The sequence below is a fragment of the Artemia sp. Qi Xiang Cuo genome, chromosome 15 (assembly GCF_049724085.1).
Source record: "Artemia sp. Qi Xiang Cuo chromosome 15, ASM4972408v1, whole genome shotgun sequence".
NCBI classification, from domain to species: Eukaryota; Metazoa; Arthropoda; class Branchiopoda; order Anostraca; family Artemiidae; genus Artemia; species Artemia sp. Qi Xiang Cuo.
The window spans coordinates 26,854,109-26,871,916 of record NC_142808.1 but is presented as its reverse complement, the minus strand read 5'-3'; the positions used below and the strand labels follow the sequence as shown (position 1 = coordinate 26,871,916).

The window sequence follows — 17,808 nt, the reverse complement described above, 5'->3', positions numbered from 1 at the left end:
TGTTTTTCTGACAGGGTGGTACAGCCTCCTAATTTGTTTTATGGGCCGGTCCATCTTCCCTCCTAGTCAGCGAAGTTGTATATTTCTCGTAAAAGTGTTTAATTTTTGGTAATTTTCATTTTCTTGCGATTGATTCTTAGACAAATTATTGTGGCTATCTGACAGCCTAGAAGTTAGTTGTGATAAAATCTCACTTTCTGGAATTTCCCAGCGGGCTTCTATTAGACCTATCATGGTTCTTTCAAACTCTTGGTGATATCTTTCTTCTTTCTCTCTAGCTATTTTCTCATTCTCCTTTTTTTCTTCTCTGGCTATTCTATCAGCCTTTTCTTTCGTTCTCTGGCTATTCTATCAGCTTCTTCTTTTCGTTCTCTAGCTATCCTCTCTTTCTCCATGAACTTTAATATACGTTGTGTCATATCTATTTGAGTACTTTTTCGCGAGCCCCTGCTGGATCTTGATTCAATCCTGCTCCTACTACTCGGACTACTTTGATTTCGTCTGTGATTATTTCTTCTTAATTCATTTTCTGAATCTGTTCGTTCTATATCCGTATTGTCTCTTTCTTTATAAGCTACTCTAGCCTTTCCGTCCTCTTTTCTATTCTTTCTAATTTCATCTTTCTCAGCCTGCATTTTTTCTTATATTCTCGGTGCTCTTTCTCAAAGGCCTCCATATTAGCCTTTCTTTCTATTTTCCTACTTTTTCTATGGGCTTCACCCGCCCTTCTCGGTCTTAAGTTAATTTTATCTCTGTCAGACATTATTTCAAAATTCCATGTGTCATTATTTCTTCTTAACACATTTTCTGAATTTATTTGTTCCATATCTGTACTATCTCTATCCCGCAACTCCCCTTCATTTGGCGCAGCCTCTGAGGGATGAGTTCGTTTTGTTTTTGCACATATTATTTCTTCCTTGTTTATTTCGTGCCCACTAATTTTACCGCGTATACTTCTTTCCGATTATAATATCTCTTATTCAATTAGTCAATCTTGGTAAGCTCAAAAACTGTCACGAAAAATTATGGTACACAATAACTATTATCAATTATCAGATCCGTGTAATAATATTCAACAAATATGCAAATAACCGAAATATCTTAACTTCATTAGTGATTAACGACTTCTTTCACAACAAGCAGTTGTATGCCAGTGAAATATATCTCCCAAAAACGAATTAACAGGGGCTGAACGACAAAAGAAACCGAAAACAAACACGAATATTCAATTAGCGAATTAGTTGAACTAAATTCAAAAAGTGGAACTACCATGTAAAACAAATCACGCATACTCCCTGTATACTCGTACCCCAATTATAATCCTTTCTTGGGTAAATTCCTCAATAGGACAGGTGCCTCCCACGTTCCTTGTCCAATGTGCGCACAAACTGACAAATTCTCCTAATTTGCCGTCCTCAATATTCTTATAACCTTCGTCATTGAAGATTGTATCTGCGTCAGCCAATTCACTGAAATAATTACCCAACTTTCAACGTTTTCTTATCTGTCCTTAAATCCTGTAATACTTTTAAATACGGAGATTCCCCCACTGTGAACTCAACTCATTAATTTTACGTTATTCTTTTTTATATTTGTCTAACAAGGCACACAGCCCATTATAGACCTTCATAATTCTATTAATTGATTGCTTATTTTTGTCTTTTTATGTGTTACCACAATAGGCTACTTTCTAGACCAAATTAACCCGTCTCTTTGAAAACGCAAAATTCTTTTGCTATCAGTGCTGTTAATAGGTCATTTTCTAGCTTCCACCACTTATTGGATGCGTGGGTACCGCTGGCACCACTTATTGGATGTGTAAGTACCGCTGGAACCACTTATTGGATGTGTAACGTACGGTGGTCACCACGTTTAAAGGCAAAAATGGCGCAAACAGTTGCTATGCCACTTACTGGAGGGGGAGATCCCTCGTCGGCCCAAAATAGTGGGATTTCCATGGTTACTCCAACGGTTCCGTATCTACTAGCGTGATCGAATGGTCCAGGGCCACTTTTAAAAGCCAAAGTTTACCGATAAGATTTCTAACTTTCTCTTTAGACTCGACGTAGGCTGAAAAGTTAAAAGAGTACATAGTATAAGAAAAAGTCTTACTGTATTCAGTTCACGCTGTATAAGAACTCAAAACGGAACTGACTAAATCACACTTCCAATTCTCCAACTCGCTCAGCCGCGAGTTGGGTGATGGGGGTGGTGGGTGAATTTTCCCAGCCAATCCAAGGACTTACTAAATTACTGGTCAACCTCCCTAACTGCGCAATTTCTTACCTCGTGGTCTATTAAGCGAATACGCAATTAACAGGACCCAAAATGGCGTCACAAAATAAAAGGAAGATTAATAATTATTACTAGGGGAAGGAAAATAATTAAGGGGCCAAAAGAAATGAATCTGGGAGGGACATTTATCTGAACAAACTGGGACCAAGGGTTCCAACAATTGTGTATGTGATATTGCTTCAGAAAAGCAAATTGAGACCCGTGAGTTCTATAATATGAATCAGAGTAATATTATTGACTTTACGAAAGAGATTTAATAAAAATGAAGTAACACTATATTGTAGAAAATGTGACACGGCTTTGCACGTCAAGATGAATACAAGTTGAATCCTAACGAGCTGTTACCACTCATAGTTTCTGATGATAACCTATAGGTAGAAGAAGAAATCTATTGGACACAATGTTTTGTATATATACAAATTTAGTTACATTTTTAAAGCATTTCACTTTTAGGGCACCAAAATTTATATTATAGAGGTAGGAAAGAGTATTTTTAACTAGAAAGTCGTTCAAACGAGGATTGTCACCAAAAGTCTTAAGGAATTCCATGTAAGTATGGCCACGACTTCGAAAACAAGGGGATAAAACACATAAACAATAACATGCATTCATTAAAGAAAGATGAGGGGGGGGCTCCTAGCAGGCATTTTTAGAGGGGGGGGCACGTATTATCAGAGGTAAATTTAAGGACACGCTAAGAGCCCTTGACAGTATACAACGTTTTTGAAACAGGACAATGCAAACGTAAAATCAAAACATGAAATGGCTTAGAATGGGATACAATGTATAAACAATAACATGCATTAATTAAAGAAAGATAGGGGTTCCTAGCAGGCAATTTTATTGGAGGGAGGGGGGTATTATCGGAGGTAAATTTCTTAGGGACTATTGAGGTATTTCTGCGATCCTTTAGCGAAATACAGCGTTTTTGAGACAGGACAATGCACACATAAAATCAAAACATAAAAAGGCTTAAAATGGGTTAAAATATGCAAACAATAACATGCATTAACTAAAGAAAGATGGGGGACTTCTTTCAAGCAATTTTAGAGGAGGGGGGAATTATCAGAGGTATTTTTCTTAGGCACTATTGTTTTATTTCTGAGACCCTGTAACGAAATACAATGTTTTTGAAACAGGGCAATGAAAATGAGAAAAACAAACATGAAAAGGCTTAAAATGGGATAAAATATAAACAATAAAATGCGTAATTTAAGGAAAGATGAAGGAAGACGACTCCGAGCAGGGGACCGTCTGTTTAAGGGAGGAGGACCGTCTTTTCCGTCACTAGCTCAACACTGCCCTTTTATTTATAATTTTTTTTTCGTTGCGCAAAGCACTAATTTTCAAGTATATATTTATTGTTATCCCGCCTCCGTTCACTAGGGTGCCGGACCGGTCAATGGCCGCCTCCGAGGAAGTGTCTCGTCCCCCTAGCGCTTTGTTTCAGCCGTGACACAAACAAGGGGGCATTTTTTCAGCAAATATATCAAAATATCGGGGGGGAATTCTTGTTCCCAGCCATTCCCTGCACTGTGGGAGAGTTTGATCTATGTCTGCTCATTCCGAGGACGGAATCCGGACTTCGGCCAGGCGATAAACCACATTAAAAAATGGTCTTTCTCGAGATAATTTAAAAGTAGTAATAATAGGGAAGTTATCATTGAGTTTCTACGACAACCCTCTATCGTCAAATCATCCCTGTTTCTAGAGCTCAGCTGGCAAGATTCCCACCCCTGGCTAGATTCGTGCCGTGGCAATATTCCCGCCATGGCAAGATTCCTGCCCCTGGTGAGATTCCCAGCCTTGGCAAGATTCCTGCCCTGGCATGATTACCACCCCTGGCAGACCACTCGGGATTCCACACGTTCTATTATTTCTTCTATATTGGCAGGATTCCTAGCCTTTTTTTCTGGAGGGTCCTCAGGATTTCCGTGACTAGGTCTAATATGGGTAACGTCAGTGTATCTCACAAGCTAGACTAAAATGACCTCATGGGGGGGATCCCCCCCAAGTACGGCACACACGCAGGTGCTGCGTATTAACGGCGGTGCACATCTTAAGAAAAGATACCTAATGAGAGAGGATGGAAAATCATTTTTCCGAGAAGTGTAGATACCCAAACCGTTAAAAAATATACTTAAAGCCCAGAGTGGAATGGCGCTGACATACTGTTTTCACACTAGCACCAGCCCTAAAAATGACACTAACCCTTGCCCCCTAGCACATTTTCGCCTTTTTCATCCCGAAAATAAGCTAAAGAATTCCATTAAACAACATTTTTTTTTCTTGTATTTTATTTTAACTTGAACTGTGAGGACTCGATATTTCATTGCTAGAACATGTTACTCTAATGCAATTCTCGCCAAAGAATATTTAAATTACTTCTAGAACCTTCAAGATTTCTATAGTGTACTCTGTTAGTTTTTATGAAATTGACAGGCTTTCATTGTTTTGCTAATGATTGCATTGAAATTGACCATGATTTCTACACTTCGATCACAATTTCGATGGTATGGTCTTGATTTCTTTGACTTGGTCCGGAGTTCTAGGGTTGACCCTATCATCTAGATAAGTACCTTATGATTTTTCTCGAAATACACTGCCTTTCTGTGCTTTAATATTTCATAGCGATAAGACACATTTTTCCTTAAAATTAACAATTATTTACTTACGACTAACAAAATTTCTCTTCGAAGCATCAACTTTTTTCCTTAATACTAACAATCTTTTACCTAACACCGTCAAACTTCTCTTAAAAGTAAACTTTCTTAACAGTAAGAAAATTTTTCTAATAGCACCAAGTTTTCCCGCCAAAGATAACAAGTTTCTCATAGAGGTAAAAAAAATTTTCAATGATAAAAATATTTACGTTAGAAGTAACAAGTTTCTGTAACAGATACCAAATTTTTCCTAGAAGTCACAATTTTTTCGTTAATAAAACAAGTCTTCCGTCATAAGTAGCAAGTTTTCTTTACAACTAACAAATTTTTTCTTCGATGCAACAACTTTTTCCTTAATGCTAACAAACTTTTACAGAACACACTCAAATTCCTCAAAGAAGTAGCAGTTTTTTTCTATATATTAACAAATTTCTTTTAATAGAATCAATTTTTCCATCAAACATAACAAATTTCTCATAGAAGTAACAATTTCTTGTCAGAGATAACAAGTTATCTGTTAGAAGTAACAAGTTTTTCTGTCAAACATACCAAATTTTCCTCAGAAGTTTTTTCGTTATAATAGCAAGTTTTCTGCCAGAAGTAGCAAGTTTCCCTTAACGCTAACAAATTTTCTCTTTGAATCATCAACTTTTTTCCTAAATACTAACAAACTTTTACCTAACACACTCACATTTCTCTTAGAAGTAACATTTTTTGTCAGTGATAGATAACACGTTTTCTGCTTGAACTAGCAATTTTTCTGTCAAAGATACCAAATTTTCCTCAGAAGTTTTTTCGTTATAATAGCAAGTTTTCTTTGTCACTAAACGAATCTTTTCTTCGAAGTGACAAATTTTTTCTTAATGATAACAAACTTTTACTTAAAACACCACAAATTTCTCCTAGAAGTAACAGGTTTTTCTTAGCTGTAACAAATTTATTCCAACAGCACCAAGTTTTCCGTCAAATCTAACAAATTTCTCATAGACGTAACAATTTTTCCTCAGTGATAACAAGTTATCTGTTAAAAGTAACAAGTTTTCAGTCAAACATATCAAATTTTTCTTAGAAGTAAAATTTTTTTCGTTACGATAACAAGTTTTCCGTCAGATGTAGCAAGCCTTCTTTACCACTAACAAATTTTTTCTTTGAAGCAACAACTTTTTCCTCAATGCTAACAAACTTTTAAATAACACATTCGAATTCCTCATTGAAGTAGCAGTTCTTTCATTAGCAGTAACAAAGTTCTTCTAATAGAATCAAGTTTTCCATCAAACTTAACAAATTTCTCATAGAAGTAAACAAATTTCGTCAGTGATAACAAGTTATCTGTTAGAAGTAACAAGTTTTTTCTGTCAAAACATACCAAATTTTCCTTAGAAGTTTTTTTCTTATGATAAAAAGTTTTCTGCCAGAAGTAGCAAGTTTTCCTTAACACTAACAAATTTTCTCTTCGAAGTATCAACTTTTTTCCTTAATACTAACAAACTTTTACTTTTCAGATTTCTTTTAGCAGTAACATTTTTCGCCAAAGATAACATATTTTCTGCTTGAACTAGGAAGCTATCCAGCAAATATAAAAAAAAAATTCTTGGAAGTTACAATTTTTTCCTTTATGATAACATGTATGTTGTCAGAGGTAGCAAGTTATCCTTAACACTAACAAATTTTACATCGAAGTAACATCGAAGTAGCAAGTTTCTCCTAAGACTAACAAATTTTCTCTTCGAAGTATCAACTTTTTTCCTTAATACTAACAAACTTAACACTATCAGATTTCCCTTAGAAGTAACATTTTTCACCAATGATAACGCATTTTCTGCTTGAACTAGCAAGTTGCCCAGCAAATATAACAAATTTTTCTTTGAAGTAACAATTTTTTCGTTTATTATAACAAGTTTTCTGCCAGAAGTAGCAAGTTATTCTTAACACTAAACAATCTTCCTATCGAAGTAACAACTTTTCCTTAATACTAACCAACTTTTACTTAACACTATCAAATTTCTCTTAGAAGTAACAACTTTTTTCTTAACAGTAATATTTTTTTCTAATAACACCAAGTTTTCCGTCAAAGATAACATATTCCTCATAGAAGTAACAATTTTTGTCAATGATAACAATTTTTCCGTTAGAAGTAGCAAGTTTTCTGTCAAAGATAGCAATTTTTCTTAGAAGTAACATTTTTCTGCTTATGATAACACGTATTCTGTCAGAAGTAGTAAGTGTTTCTTACACTAACAAATTTTCTCTTCGAAGTAATAAAAATTTCCCTTAATACTAACAAAAGTTTACTCAACACACTCAAATTTATCTTAGAAAAAACAAATTTCTTCTAATAACGCCGTCAAAGATAAAAGTTTTCCGTCAAAGATAGCAAATTTCTCATAGACGTAACACTTTTTCGTCAATGATAACAAGTTATATGTTAGAAGTAACAATTTTTCTGTCAAAGAAACCAAATTTTTTCTTAGAAGTAAGAATTTTCCGTTATGATAACAAGATTTCTACCAGAAGTAGCAAGTTTTCCTTCGAAGTAGCACCTTTTTTTTCTTAGTACTAAGAAATTTTTACTTAAAACTATCAAATTGCTCGTAGAAGTAACAATTTTCACCATTGATAACAAGTTTTCTGCCAGAAGTAGCAAGTTTTCATTAACACTAACAAATTATTCCCTCGAAACAACAACTTTTTTTCCTCAATACTAACAAATATTTACCTAAAACTACCAAATTTCTCTTAGAAGCACACTATCAAATTTCACTTAGTAGTAACAGGTTTTTTCTTAATAGTAACAATTTTTTTCTAATAACACCAAGTTTTCCGTCAAAGATAACAAATTTCTCTAAGAAGCAACAACTTTTCGTCAGCGATAACAAATTTTCTGTTCGAATTAGAAATTTTTCTGTCAAAGTTAGGTTTCTCTACGTTTAAGGTAAGTTCATTTTACTTAGGTTAACATGAGCGCTCATTTGATTCAGAAAGGAAGGGTATTCCGGGAAAAATCATGAGGTTAGTCAACCTTAGAATTTCGGACCAAGTCAAAGAAATAAAGATCATACCATCTAGATTGTGATCACAGTGTAGAAATCATGGTCAGTTTCTATGCAATCATTAGCAGAACAATCAAACCCTGTCAATTTCATAAAAAACAGTAAACTATAGAAATTACTGGAAACCCTAGAATTCAAGACGACAGTGGAAATCAATGGCAAAGTCTAGAAATTGCGGTCAACCTGTAAAATCATACCAAGACCAAGAAGGCTCGAGAAGGGTTGTAAATACTCTGTGGCGTGAATTTCATTGAAGTAACATGTTCTAGCAATGAACTATCGAGTCTCCGCAGTTCAAGTGAGAAAAAAACAATAGGTTGTTTAAAGGAATTCTGTAGCTTATTTTCAGGACGAAAAAAGGTTGAAAATATCCTAGGGGGTAAGGGTTGGTGTCATGTGGAAGGCTGGTGCCAGTGTGAAAAAAGTGCGGCAGCGCCATTCCTCTCTGGGCTATAAGTATACTTTTTAACGGTTTGAGTATCTACTCTTCTCGCAAAATGATTTTCCACCCTCTCTTATTAGGTATCTTTGCTTAATATGTGCACCGCCGCTAAAACGCAGCTCCTGCGTCTGTGGCGTGCTCAGGGGGGTGGGATTCCCCCATGGGGTTCTTTTAGTCTAGCTTGTGAGACACAATGGTGTTATTCCTATTAGACCTGGTCACAGAAATCCTGGGTATCTTCCAGAAAAAAAGGCTAGGAATCATGCCAATATAGAAGAAATAATAGATCGTGTGGAATCTCGGGTTGTCTGCCAAGGGTGGGAATCTTGCCAGGGTGGGAATCTTGCCAGGGCGGGAATCTTGCCAGGGCAGAAAGCTTGCCAGGGCGCGAATCTTGCCAGGGCAGGAAATCTTACCGGGGGCGGGAATCTTGCCATGGCGGGAATCTTGCCAGGGCGCGAATCTTGCCAGGGGTGGGAATCTTGCCAGCTGAGTGCTAGAGACAGGGATGATGTGACGTTAGAGGGTTGTCGTAGAAACTCAAAGATAATTTTCCTATTATTACTACTTTTAAATTATCTCGAACAAGACCATTTTTTAATCTCCTTTATCGCCTAGCCGAAGTCCGGATTCCGTCCTCGGAATGAGCAGACACAGATCAAGTGAAAAGAAGCAAAAGGTTGTTTAAAGGAATTCTTTAGCTTATTTTCGGGACGAATCTTTGCTTAAGATGTTAAGAAAATCTTTGCTTAAGATAAGCACCGCCGCTAATACGCAGCACCCGCGTCTGTGCCGTGCTCAGGGAGGTGGGATTTCCCCATGGGGTCGTTTTAGTCTAGCTTGTGAGATACAACGGTGTTATTCATATTAGACCTGGTTACGGAAATCCTGGGTACTTCCAGAAAAAAAGGCTAGAAATCATGCCAATATAGAAGAAAAACTAGAATGTGTGGAATCCCGGGTTGTCTGCCAGGGATGGAAATCTTTCCAGGGCGGGAATCTTGCCAGGGCAGAAATCTTACCATGAAGGGAATCTTGCCAGGGCGGGGAATCTTACCGGGGGCTGGAATCATGTCATAGCGGAAATCTTGCCAGGGCGCAAATCTTGCCAGGGGTGGGAATCTTGCCAGCTGAGCGCTAGAAACAGGGATGATGCGACGTTAGAGGGTTGTCGTAGTAACTCAATGATAATTTTCCTATTATTACTACTTTTAAATTATCTCAAGCATGACCAATTTTTAATCTCCTTTATCGTCTAGCCGAAGTCCAGATTCCATCCTCGGAATGAGCAGACACAGATCAAACTCCCCCACAGCGCGAGGGATGGGTTGGAACAAGAATAGCCCCTCCCCTTCCCATTGCGCGTTTGATATTTTGGCTGGAAAAAATGCCCCCCTGGTTTGCGTGAGAGCTGAGACAAAGTGCTCGGGGGGATTGGACACTTCCTCGGAGGCGGGCAGCGACCGGACCAGCATCCTAGTGGACGGAGGCGGGATAACAATAAATATACACTTGAAAATTAGTGCTTTGCGGAACGATAGAAAAATTATAAATAAAAGGACAGTGTTGAGCTAGTGACGGAAAAGACGGCCCTCCTCCCCTCCACAGACGGCCCCCTCCCCGGAGTTTTCTCCTCATCTTTCCTTAAATTGCGCATGTTATCGTTTATATTTTATCCCATTTTAATCCTTTTCATGTTTGTTTTTCTCATTTGCATTTTCCTGTCTCAAAAACATGGTATTTCGTTAAAGGGTCTCAGAAATACCTCAATAGTGCTTAAAAAATTCACCTTTGATAATATCCTCCTCCTCTAAAATCGCCTGCTAGATCTTTCTTTAACTAATGCATTTTATTGTTTATATATTTTATCCCATTTTAAGCCTTTTCATGTTTTGATTTTACGTTTGCATTGTCCTGTCTCAAAAACGTTGTATTTCGTTAAAGGGTCTCAGAAATACCTCAATAGTTCCTAAGAAATTTACCTCTGATAACACCCCCCCTTCCTCTACAATTGCTTGCTAGGAGCCCCCCCCCCCCTCCATCTTTCTTTAGCTAATGCATTATGTTATTGTTTATATGTTTTATTCCATTTTAAGCCTTTTCATGTTTTGATTTTACATTTGCATTGTCCAGTCTCAAAAACGCTGTATTTCGTCAAGGGCTGGTGCCCTAAAAAAGAAATGCTTTAGAAATGTATGTAAATCTATTTATTAATAAAATTTGTATATAAACAAGAAGTTGTTTCCTTTAGATTTTTTCTTCTACGTATAGGTTATCATCAGAAACGATAAGCGGTAACAGCTCGTTGAGATTCAGCTTGTATTCATCTTGACGTACAAAGTCGGGGTCACATTTTCTTGCATTGTCCAGTCTCAAAAACGCTGTATTTCGTCAATGGCTCTTGATGTGTCTTAAATTTACCTCTGATAACACCCCCCTCTAATATTGCCTGCTATGAGCCCCCCCCCCCACTTTCTTTAATTAATGCATGTTATTATTTATATATTTCATCCCATTTTTTCGGAGTCGTGGACATACTTACATGGAAGTCCCCAAGATTTATGGTTACAATACTCGTTCGAATGACTTTCTAGTTGAAAATACTCTTTCCTACCTCTATTATATAAATTTCGGTGCCCTAAGGTGAAATGCGTTAAAAATGTATGTAAATTTGTTTATTAATAAAATTTGTATAAATGCAAAACATTGTGTCCTTTAGATTTTTTCTTCTACGTATAGGTTATCATCAGAAACGGTAAGAGGTAGCAGCTCGTTAGGATTCTGCTCGTTAGAAGTCGGGGTCACATTTTCTACAATGTAGTGTAACTTTTTACATTTTTATTAAATCTCTCTGTAAAGTCAATAATACTACTCTTATTCATATTATAAAATTCACGTGTTTCAATTTGCTTATTTGAAGCAATGTCACATACGAAATTCTCGTATGAAGAATCACTTTCTGTAACGGCCAAATAAAAGTCTGTAGGTGTATAATCATAATAGCCACTATCTTCACAGTGATGTCGTAAAAACCCGAGTCTTTTATTATTCCACCAATTGAAGCACAGACAAGGTTTTTCTTCCCAAAACAATTTAAAACCGCGACGATATCAGTCTCTCAAAAATAAACTGAACTGACGTTTTGGATTTTTTGCAATCAGATCAGGGTAAGTATTTTCTCATTAATTGCTTTTATCATAGTGACAATTGGTGCATAAGAATCCTCTATTATGAGAGTCACAAATCTCTTCAAGACAAGAATTAAAGTCTTTAATTTGTACTGGACTCGATTTTGCCTAGGAACAATGCATGCTCAGAAAAGGGGTGTGTCGTATGACGTAACAATGCATGACCAAAACCTGTCAGACCGCTTTCTGGGGTCACGGAACCGGAATTTTATGTTATTTTCTTTATGGTTGTCGTGATGTCAAAGGGCTGCGTTTGAAATCCAATGCTAATTTCCGTATTATCCTTACCACACTTCAAGTAATTATGTTGTGTCATAGCATCTGGGAATCTTGCCTGCCGGTAACTGGTGCGAGGGGCTAGGAGCTACAATTGTACACCCCCTATCGGACTCATGGAAATACCATGTTATTCTGCTATCCGTTTGTTTAAAATCCAATGCTAATTTCCCTATTATCCTGACCACACTTCAAGTTATTATATTATGTCATAGCATATGGGAATCTTGCTAACCGGTAACAGGTGCGAGGGGCTAGGAGCTATACTTGTACACCCCCTATCTGACTAACGGAAATGCAATGCTAATCTGATATCTGACTCACAGAAGTAATCTTGGCCTTACTACTTACCTCATTTGAAGTAATGCTGCGAATCTGAGGCAACTTAAGAAATAACAAACTTTCAAATCCATTGAACTTTTGAACTCAAATGCTTTCAAACGATTTAAAAATTCTAGTACTTTTTTTCTTTTACATGTTTCTTATTTTCTTTTACATTTGTAGTATTCTCCACCAAAATTTTTGAAGACCCCTGGCGCATCCTTGTTTCCTGTTGTTTTCTGGACCCTTAGACATAAAATAGATCTGGAAAGCCTTTTTTTTTATTGTTCGAAGTGGTTTGCGATTTTATACCTAAATTAGAAGAGTGTCCTCTAGATGATCAAAGCCCAAACAGGATTCCTTCTTGAACTGTCGACACATGTTTGCTTGTGAGTAGGGCTAGAGAGTTGACAGGATTCTAAATCATTCAAACTTCTTGGTATTATTATTTCCCTTATTATTATCCCCTCCCAGTGCCTGTTCGCATAAAACATACGTTGTTACTACAGAAAAATCAAGCTCTATTCAGAATTGCAGTCGTATTTTTTTATTAAATGATACTCGGAATTCACAGAGATGTAAATCTATATATTTTCTTGATTTTATGTAAATAGGTAATTGCACAAAATGAGGATTAAATTCCAAGTACACATTAATATTTAGTTTGTCAATAATTAATAGCGGAAATAAGCAGTAGTGAATACCTCACTCGTCATTTTCACTAAAGCTATTTTGAAAATGTCTTACTAGCTAATCAATTTTCTTGCTCTCTCGCCCTTCCTATTATACTCGCCTAAGCCAGGTCTTAAACTCTGTTCTTGTTAATATTTTATTTGAATTGATTTGAAAATTTTCTAGGAATTTCTCTGCAATTCGTCAAGGATCGGTTGATGGTCTAGTTTTTGAGTGCACATCAGGTGAATCATCATATCCTGGTTTAGTTCGTCCGACTTCTGAAACAAATTTGAAACGGTTGGCTTCCGAAACTGTTCAAAGACCTGGGTCAGCCCTTGGACTCCTTCACGGTGAGTTTGTCAGCTACTTGGTAAAGATAAATCACTTAGTATACAAGGAAAAAACTGTTTACTTAAATGCAGATTTTTTTAGCATCTTGATACGTCTTTATACGAAGAATTTGACGTACTAGAAGAGAGGAAACGTTGAAATCACGGGTAAATATGCAGCAAGTATATTTTTTTTTCGCCAAGAAAAATGAAGTAGCAACTTTGTGTTATGACCTAGATAATGGGATCAGCGTCGGAAGGGGTAAAGAGGCATAATTTTTTTCCCACATTTTATCACCTCCCTCCCCTCCCAAAGGCCTCCATTTCTGTCCTGATTCCTCAAAAAGAAAAATTTTCTGTTGTATCTTTATTTTTCCCGGGACTCATGTAAGCAGTTGATCATTCAGAAAGTAATACGCCAGTCCTCATGCTGACATATCTTGCTTGAAGCTTTTTACTTAATTATAATCATTCCCGTGCTAATCTAGCGCTCTTACAGAAGTAGCTTCAAATAATTACTAAGGATCTACCTTTACTAAGAAATGGTAATATTTCCATACTAATCATCACACTGAAAGTCCCATGAAACGCTTAAGTTTTTTCATGGTTTTTACAATTCACACAAATAAAAAAATGTCATCCTAATTGGCCTCTTAGTGTTAATCAAATTTATTTGGTAAGCATTTCGAGTTTAACTTGTAATATTTCTTTGGATAAGTTAAGGAAGTTTGAGCTAATAAGGTTTTAGTAGTATGTAGAAACCAATCCTAGGAAACTAGGCTTATCCAATCCTAGATAGCCCTAAATTTATGATAGATTTCTAGCATAAATAGACCAAAATATGAAATAGCTGGTGTGCAAACTTAAAAAAAAGCTATGAAAGCAACTTTTTGATCTTATATCATTTTAGAAACTATGATAGATTTCTAACATAAATATACCAAAATATGAAATAGCTGGTATGGAAACTAATAAAAAGCTATGAAAGCAACTTTTTTATTTCATATCATTTTAGAAACTATGACAGATTTCAAACATAAATAGACCAAAATATGCTGGTGTATCAAATACACCAGCAAAATAATAGAAAGCTATGAAAGCAACTTTTTGATTTTATATCATTTTAGAAACTATCATAGATTTCTAACATATATAAACCAAAATGTGAATAGCTGGTGTGCAAACTAATAAAAACCTATGAAAGCAACTTTTTTATTTCATATCATTTTAGAAACTATGACAGATTTCTAACATAAATAGTCCAAAATATGCTGGTGTATCAAATACACCAGCAAAATAATAGAAAGCTATGAAAGCAACTTTTTGATTTTATATCATTTTAGAAACTATCATAGATTTCTAACATATATAAACCAAAATGTCAATAGCTGGTGTGCAAACTAATAAAAACCTATGAAAGCAACTTTTTGATCTTATATCATTTTAGAAACTATCATAGATTTCTAACATATATAAACCAAAATGTGAATAGCTGGTGTGCAAACTAATAAAAACCTATGAAAGCAACTTTTTTATTTCATATCATTTTAGAAACTATGACATATTTCTAACATAAATAGACCAAAATATGCTGGTGTATCAAATACACCAGCAAAATAATAGAAAGCTATGAAAGCAACCTTTTGATTTTATATCATTTTAGAAACTATCATAGATTTCTAACATATATAAACCAAAATGTCAATAGCTGGTGTGCAAACTAATAAAAACCTATGAAAGCAACTTTTTGATCTAATATCATTTTAGAAACTATCATAGATTTCTAACATATATAAACCAAAATGTGAATAGCTGGTGTGCAAACTAATAAAAACCTATGAAAGCAACTTTTTTATTTCATATCATTTTAGAAACTATGAAATATTTCTAACATAAATAGACCAAAATATGTTGGTGTATCAAATACACCAGCAAAATAATAGAAAGCTATGAAAGCAACTTTTTGATTTTATATCATTTTAGAAACTATCATAGATTTCTAACATATATAAACCAAAATGTGAATAGCTGGTGTGCAAACTAATAAAAACCTATGAAAGCAACTTTTTTATTTCATATCATTTTAGAAACTATGACAGATTTCTAACATAAATAGACCAAAATATGCTGGTGTATCAAATACACCAGCAAAATAATAGAAAGCTATGAAAGCAACCTTTTGATTTTATATCATTTTAGAAACTATCATAGATTTCTAACATATATAAACCAAAATGTGAATAGCTGGTGTGCAAACTAATAAAAACCTATGAAAGCAACTTTTTTATTTCATATCATTTTAGAAACTATGACAGATTTCTAACATAAATAGACCAAAATATGTTGGTGTATCAAATACACCAGCAAAATAATAGAAACCTATGAAAGCAACTTTTTGATTTTATATCATTTTAGAAACTATCATAGATTTCTAACATATATAAACCAAAATGTGAATAGCTGGTGTGCAAACTAATAAAAACCTATGAAAGCAACTTTTTTATTTCATATCATTTTAGAAACTATGACAGATTTCTAACAAAAATAGACCAAAATATGCTGGTGTATCAACTACACCAGCAAAATAATAGAAAGCTATGAAAGCAACTTTTTGATTTTATATCATTTTAGAAACTATCATAGATTTCTAACATATATAAACCAAAATGTGAATAGCTGGTGTGCAAACTAATAAAAACCTATGAAAGCAACTTTTTTATTTCATATCATTTTAGAAACTATGACAGATTTCTAACATAAATAGACCAAAATATGCTGGTGTATCAAATACACCAGCAAAATAATAGAAAGCTATGAAAGCAACCTTTTGATTTTATATCATTTTAGAAACTATCATAGATTTCTAACATATATAAACCAAAATGTCAATAGCTGGTGTGCAAACTAATAAAAACCTATGAAAGCACCTTTTTGATCTTATATCATTTTAGAAACTATCATAGATTTCTAACATATATAAACCAAAATGTGAATAGCTGGTGTGCAAACTAATAAAAACCTATGAAAGCAACTTTTTTATTTCATATCATTTTAGAAACTATGACAGATTTCTAACATAAATAGACCAAAATATGCTGGTGTATCAAATACACCAGCAAAATAATAGAAAGCTATGAAAGCAACTTTTTGATTTTATATCATTTTAGAAACTATCATAGATTTCTAACATATATAAACCAAAATGTGAATAGCTGGTGTGCAAACTAATAAAAACCTATGAAAGCAACTTTTTTATTTCATATCATTTTAGAAACTATGACAGATTTCTAACATAAATAGTCCAAGTTATGCTGGTGTATCAAATACACCAGCAAAATAATAGAAAGCTATGAAAGCAACTTTTTGATTTTATATCATTTTAGAAACTATCATAGATTTCTAACATATATAAACCAAAAGGTCAATAGCTGGTGTGCAAACTAATAAAAACCTATGAAAGTAACTTTTTGATCTTATATCATTTTAGAAACTATCATAGATTTCTAACATATATAAACCAAAATGTGAATAGCTGGTGTGCAAACTAATAAAAACCTATGAAGGCAACTTTTTTATTTCATATCATTTTATAAACTATGACAGATTTCTAACATAAATAGACCAAAATATGCTGGTGTATCAAATACACCAGCAAAATAATAGAAAGCTATGAAAGCAACCTTTTGATTTTATATCATTTTAGAAACTATCATAGATTTCTAACATATATAAACCAAAATGTCAATAGCTGGTGTGCAAACTAATAAAAACCTATGAAAGCAACTTTTTGATCTTATATCATTTTAGAAACTATCATAGATTTCTAACATATATAAACCAAAATGTGAATAGCTGGTGTGCAAACTAATAAAAACCTATGAAAGCAACTTTTTTATTTCATATCATTTTAGAAACTATGACAGATTTCTAACATAAATAGACCAAATTATGCTGGTGTATCAAATACACCAGCAAAATAATAGAAAGCTATGAAAGCAACTTTTTGATTTTGTATCATTTTAGAAACTATCATAGATTTCTAACATATATAAACCAAAATGTCAATAGCTGGTGTGCAAACTAATAAAAACCTATGAAAGCAACTTTTTGATCTTATATCATTTTAGAAACTATGATAGGTCTCTAACATAAATAGACCAAAATATGAAATAGCTGGTGTGGAAACTAATAAAAAGCTATTAAAGCAACTTTTGATTTTATATCATTTTAGAAACTATCATAGATTTCTAACATATATAAACCAAAATATGAATAGCTGGTGTGCAAACTAATAAAAACCTATGAAAGAAACTTTTTGATCTTACATCATTTTAGAAACTATGATAGATTTCTAACATAAATAGACCAAAATATGAAATAGCTGGTGTGGAAACTAATAAAAAGCTATGAAAGCAACTTTTTTATTTCATATCATTTTAGAAACTATGACAGATTTCTAACATAAATAGACCAAAATATGCTGGTGTATCTAATACACCAGCAAACTAATAGAAAGCTATGAAAGCAACTTTTTTATTTCATATCATTTTAGAAACTATGAAAGATTTC

At 34.4% G+C, this 17,808-nt stretch overlaps 1 protein-coding gene across 1 annotated transcript in view; it reads left to right on the top strand.

Moving 5' to 3' along the window:
- LOC148943507 (uncharacterized) overlaps positions 1 to 17,808 on the top strand; it is a 452,088-nt gene that overhangs the window by 265,835 nt on the left and 168,445 nt on the right. Inside the window, exon 14 of the mRNA XM_089100994.1 lies at positions 13,094 to 13,260. Within this exon, the coding sequence (XP_088957120.1) occupies positions 13,094 to 13,260 (167 nt within the window). The remainder of the gene's footprint in view (positions 1 to 13,093; positions 13,261 to 17,808) is intronic.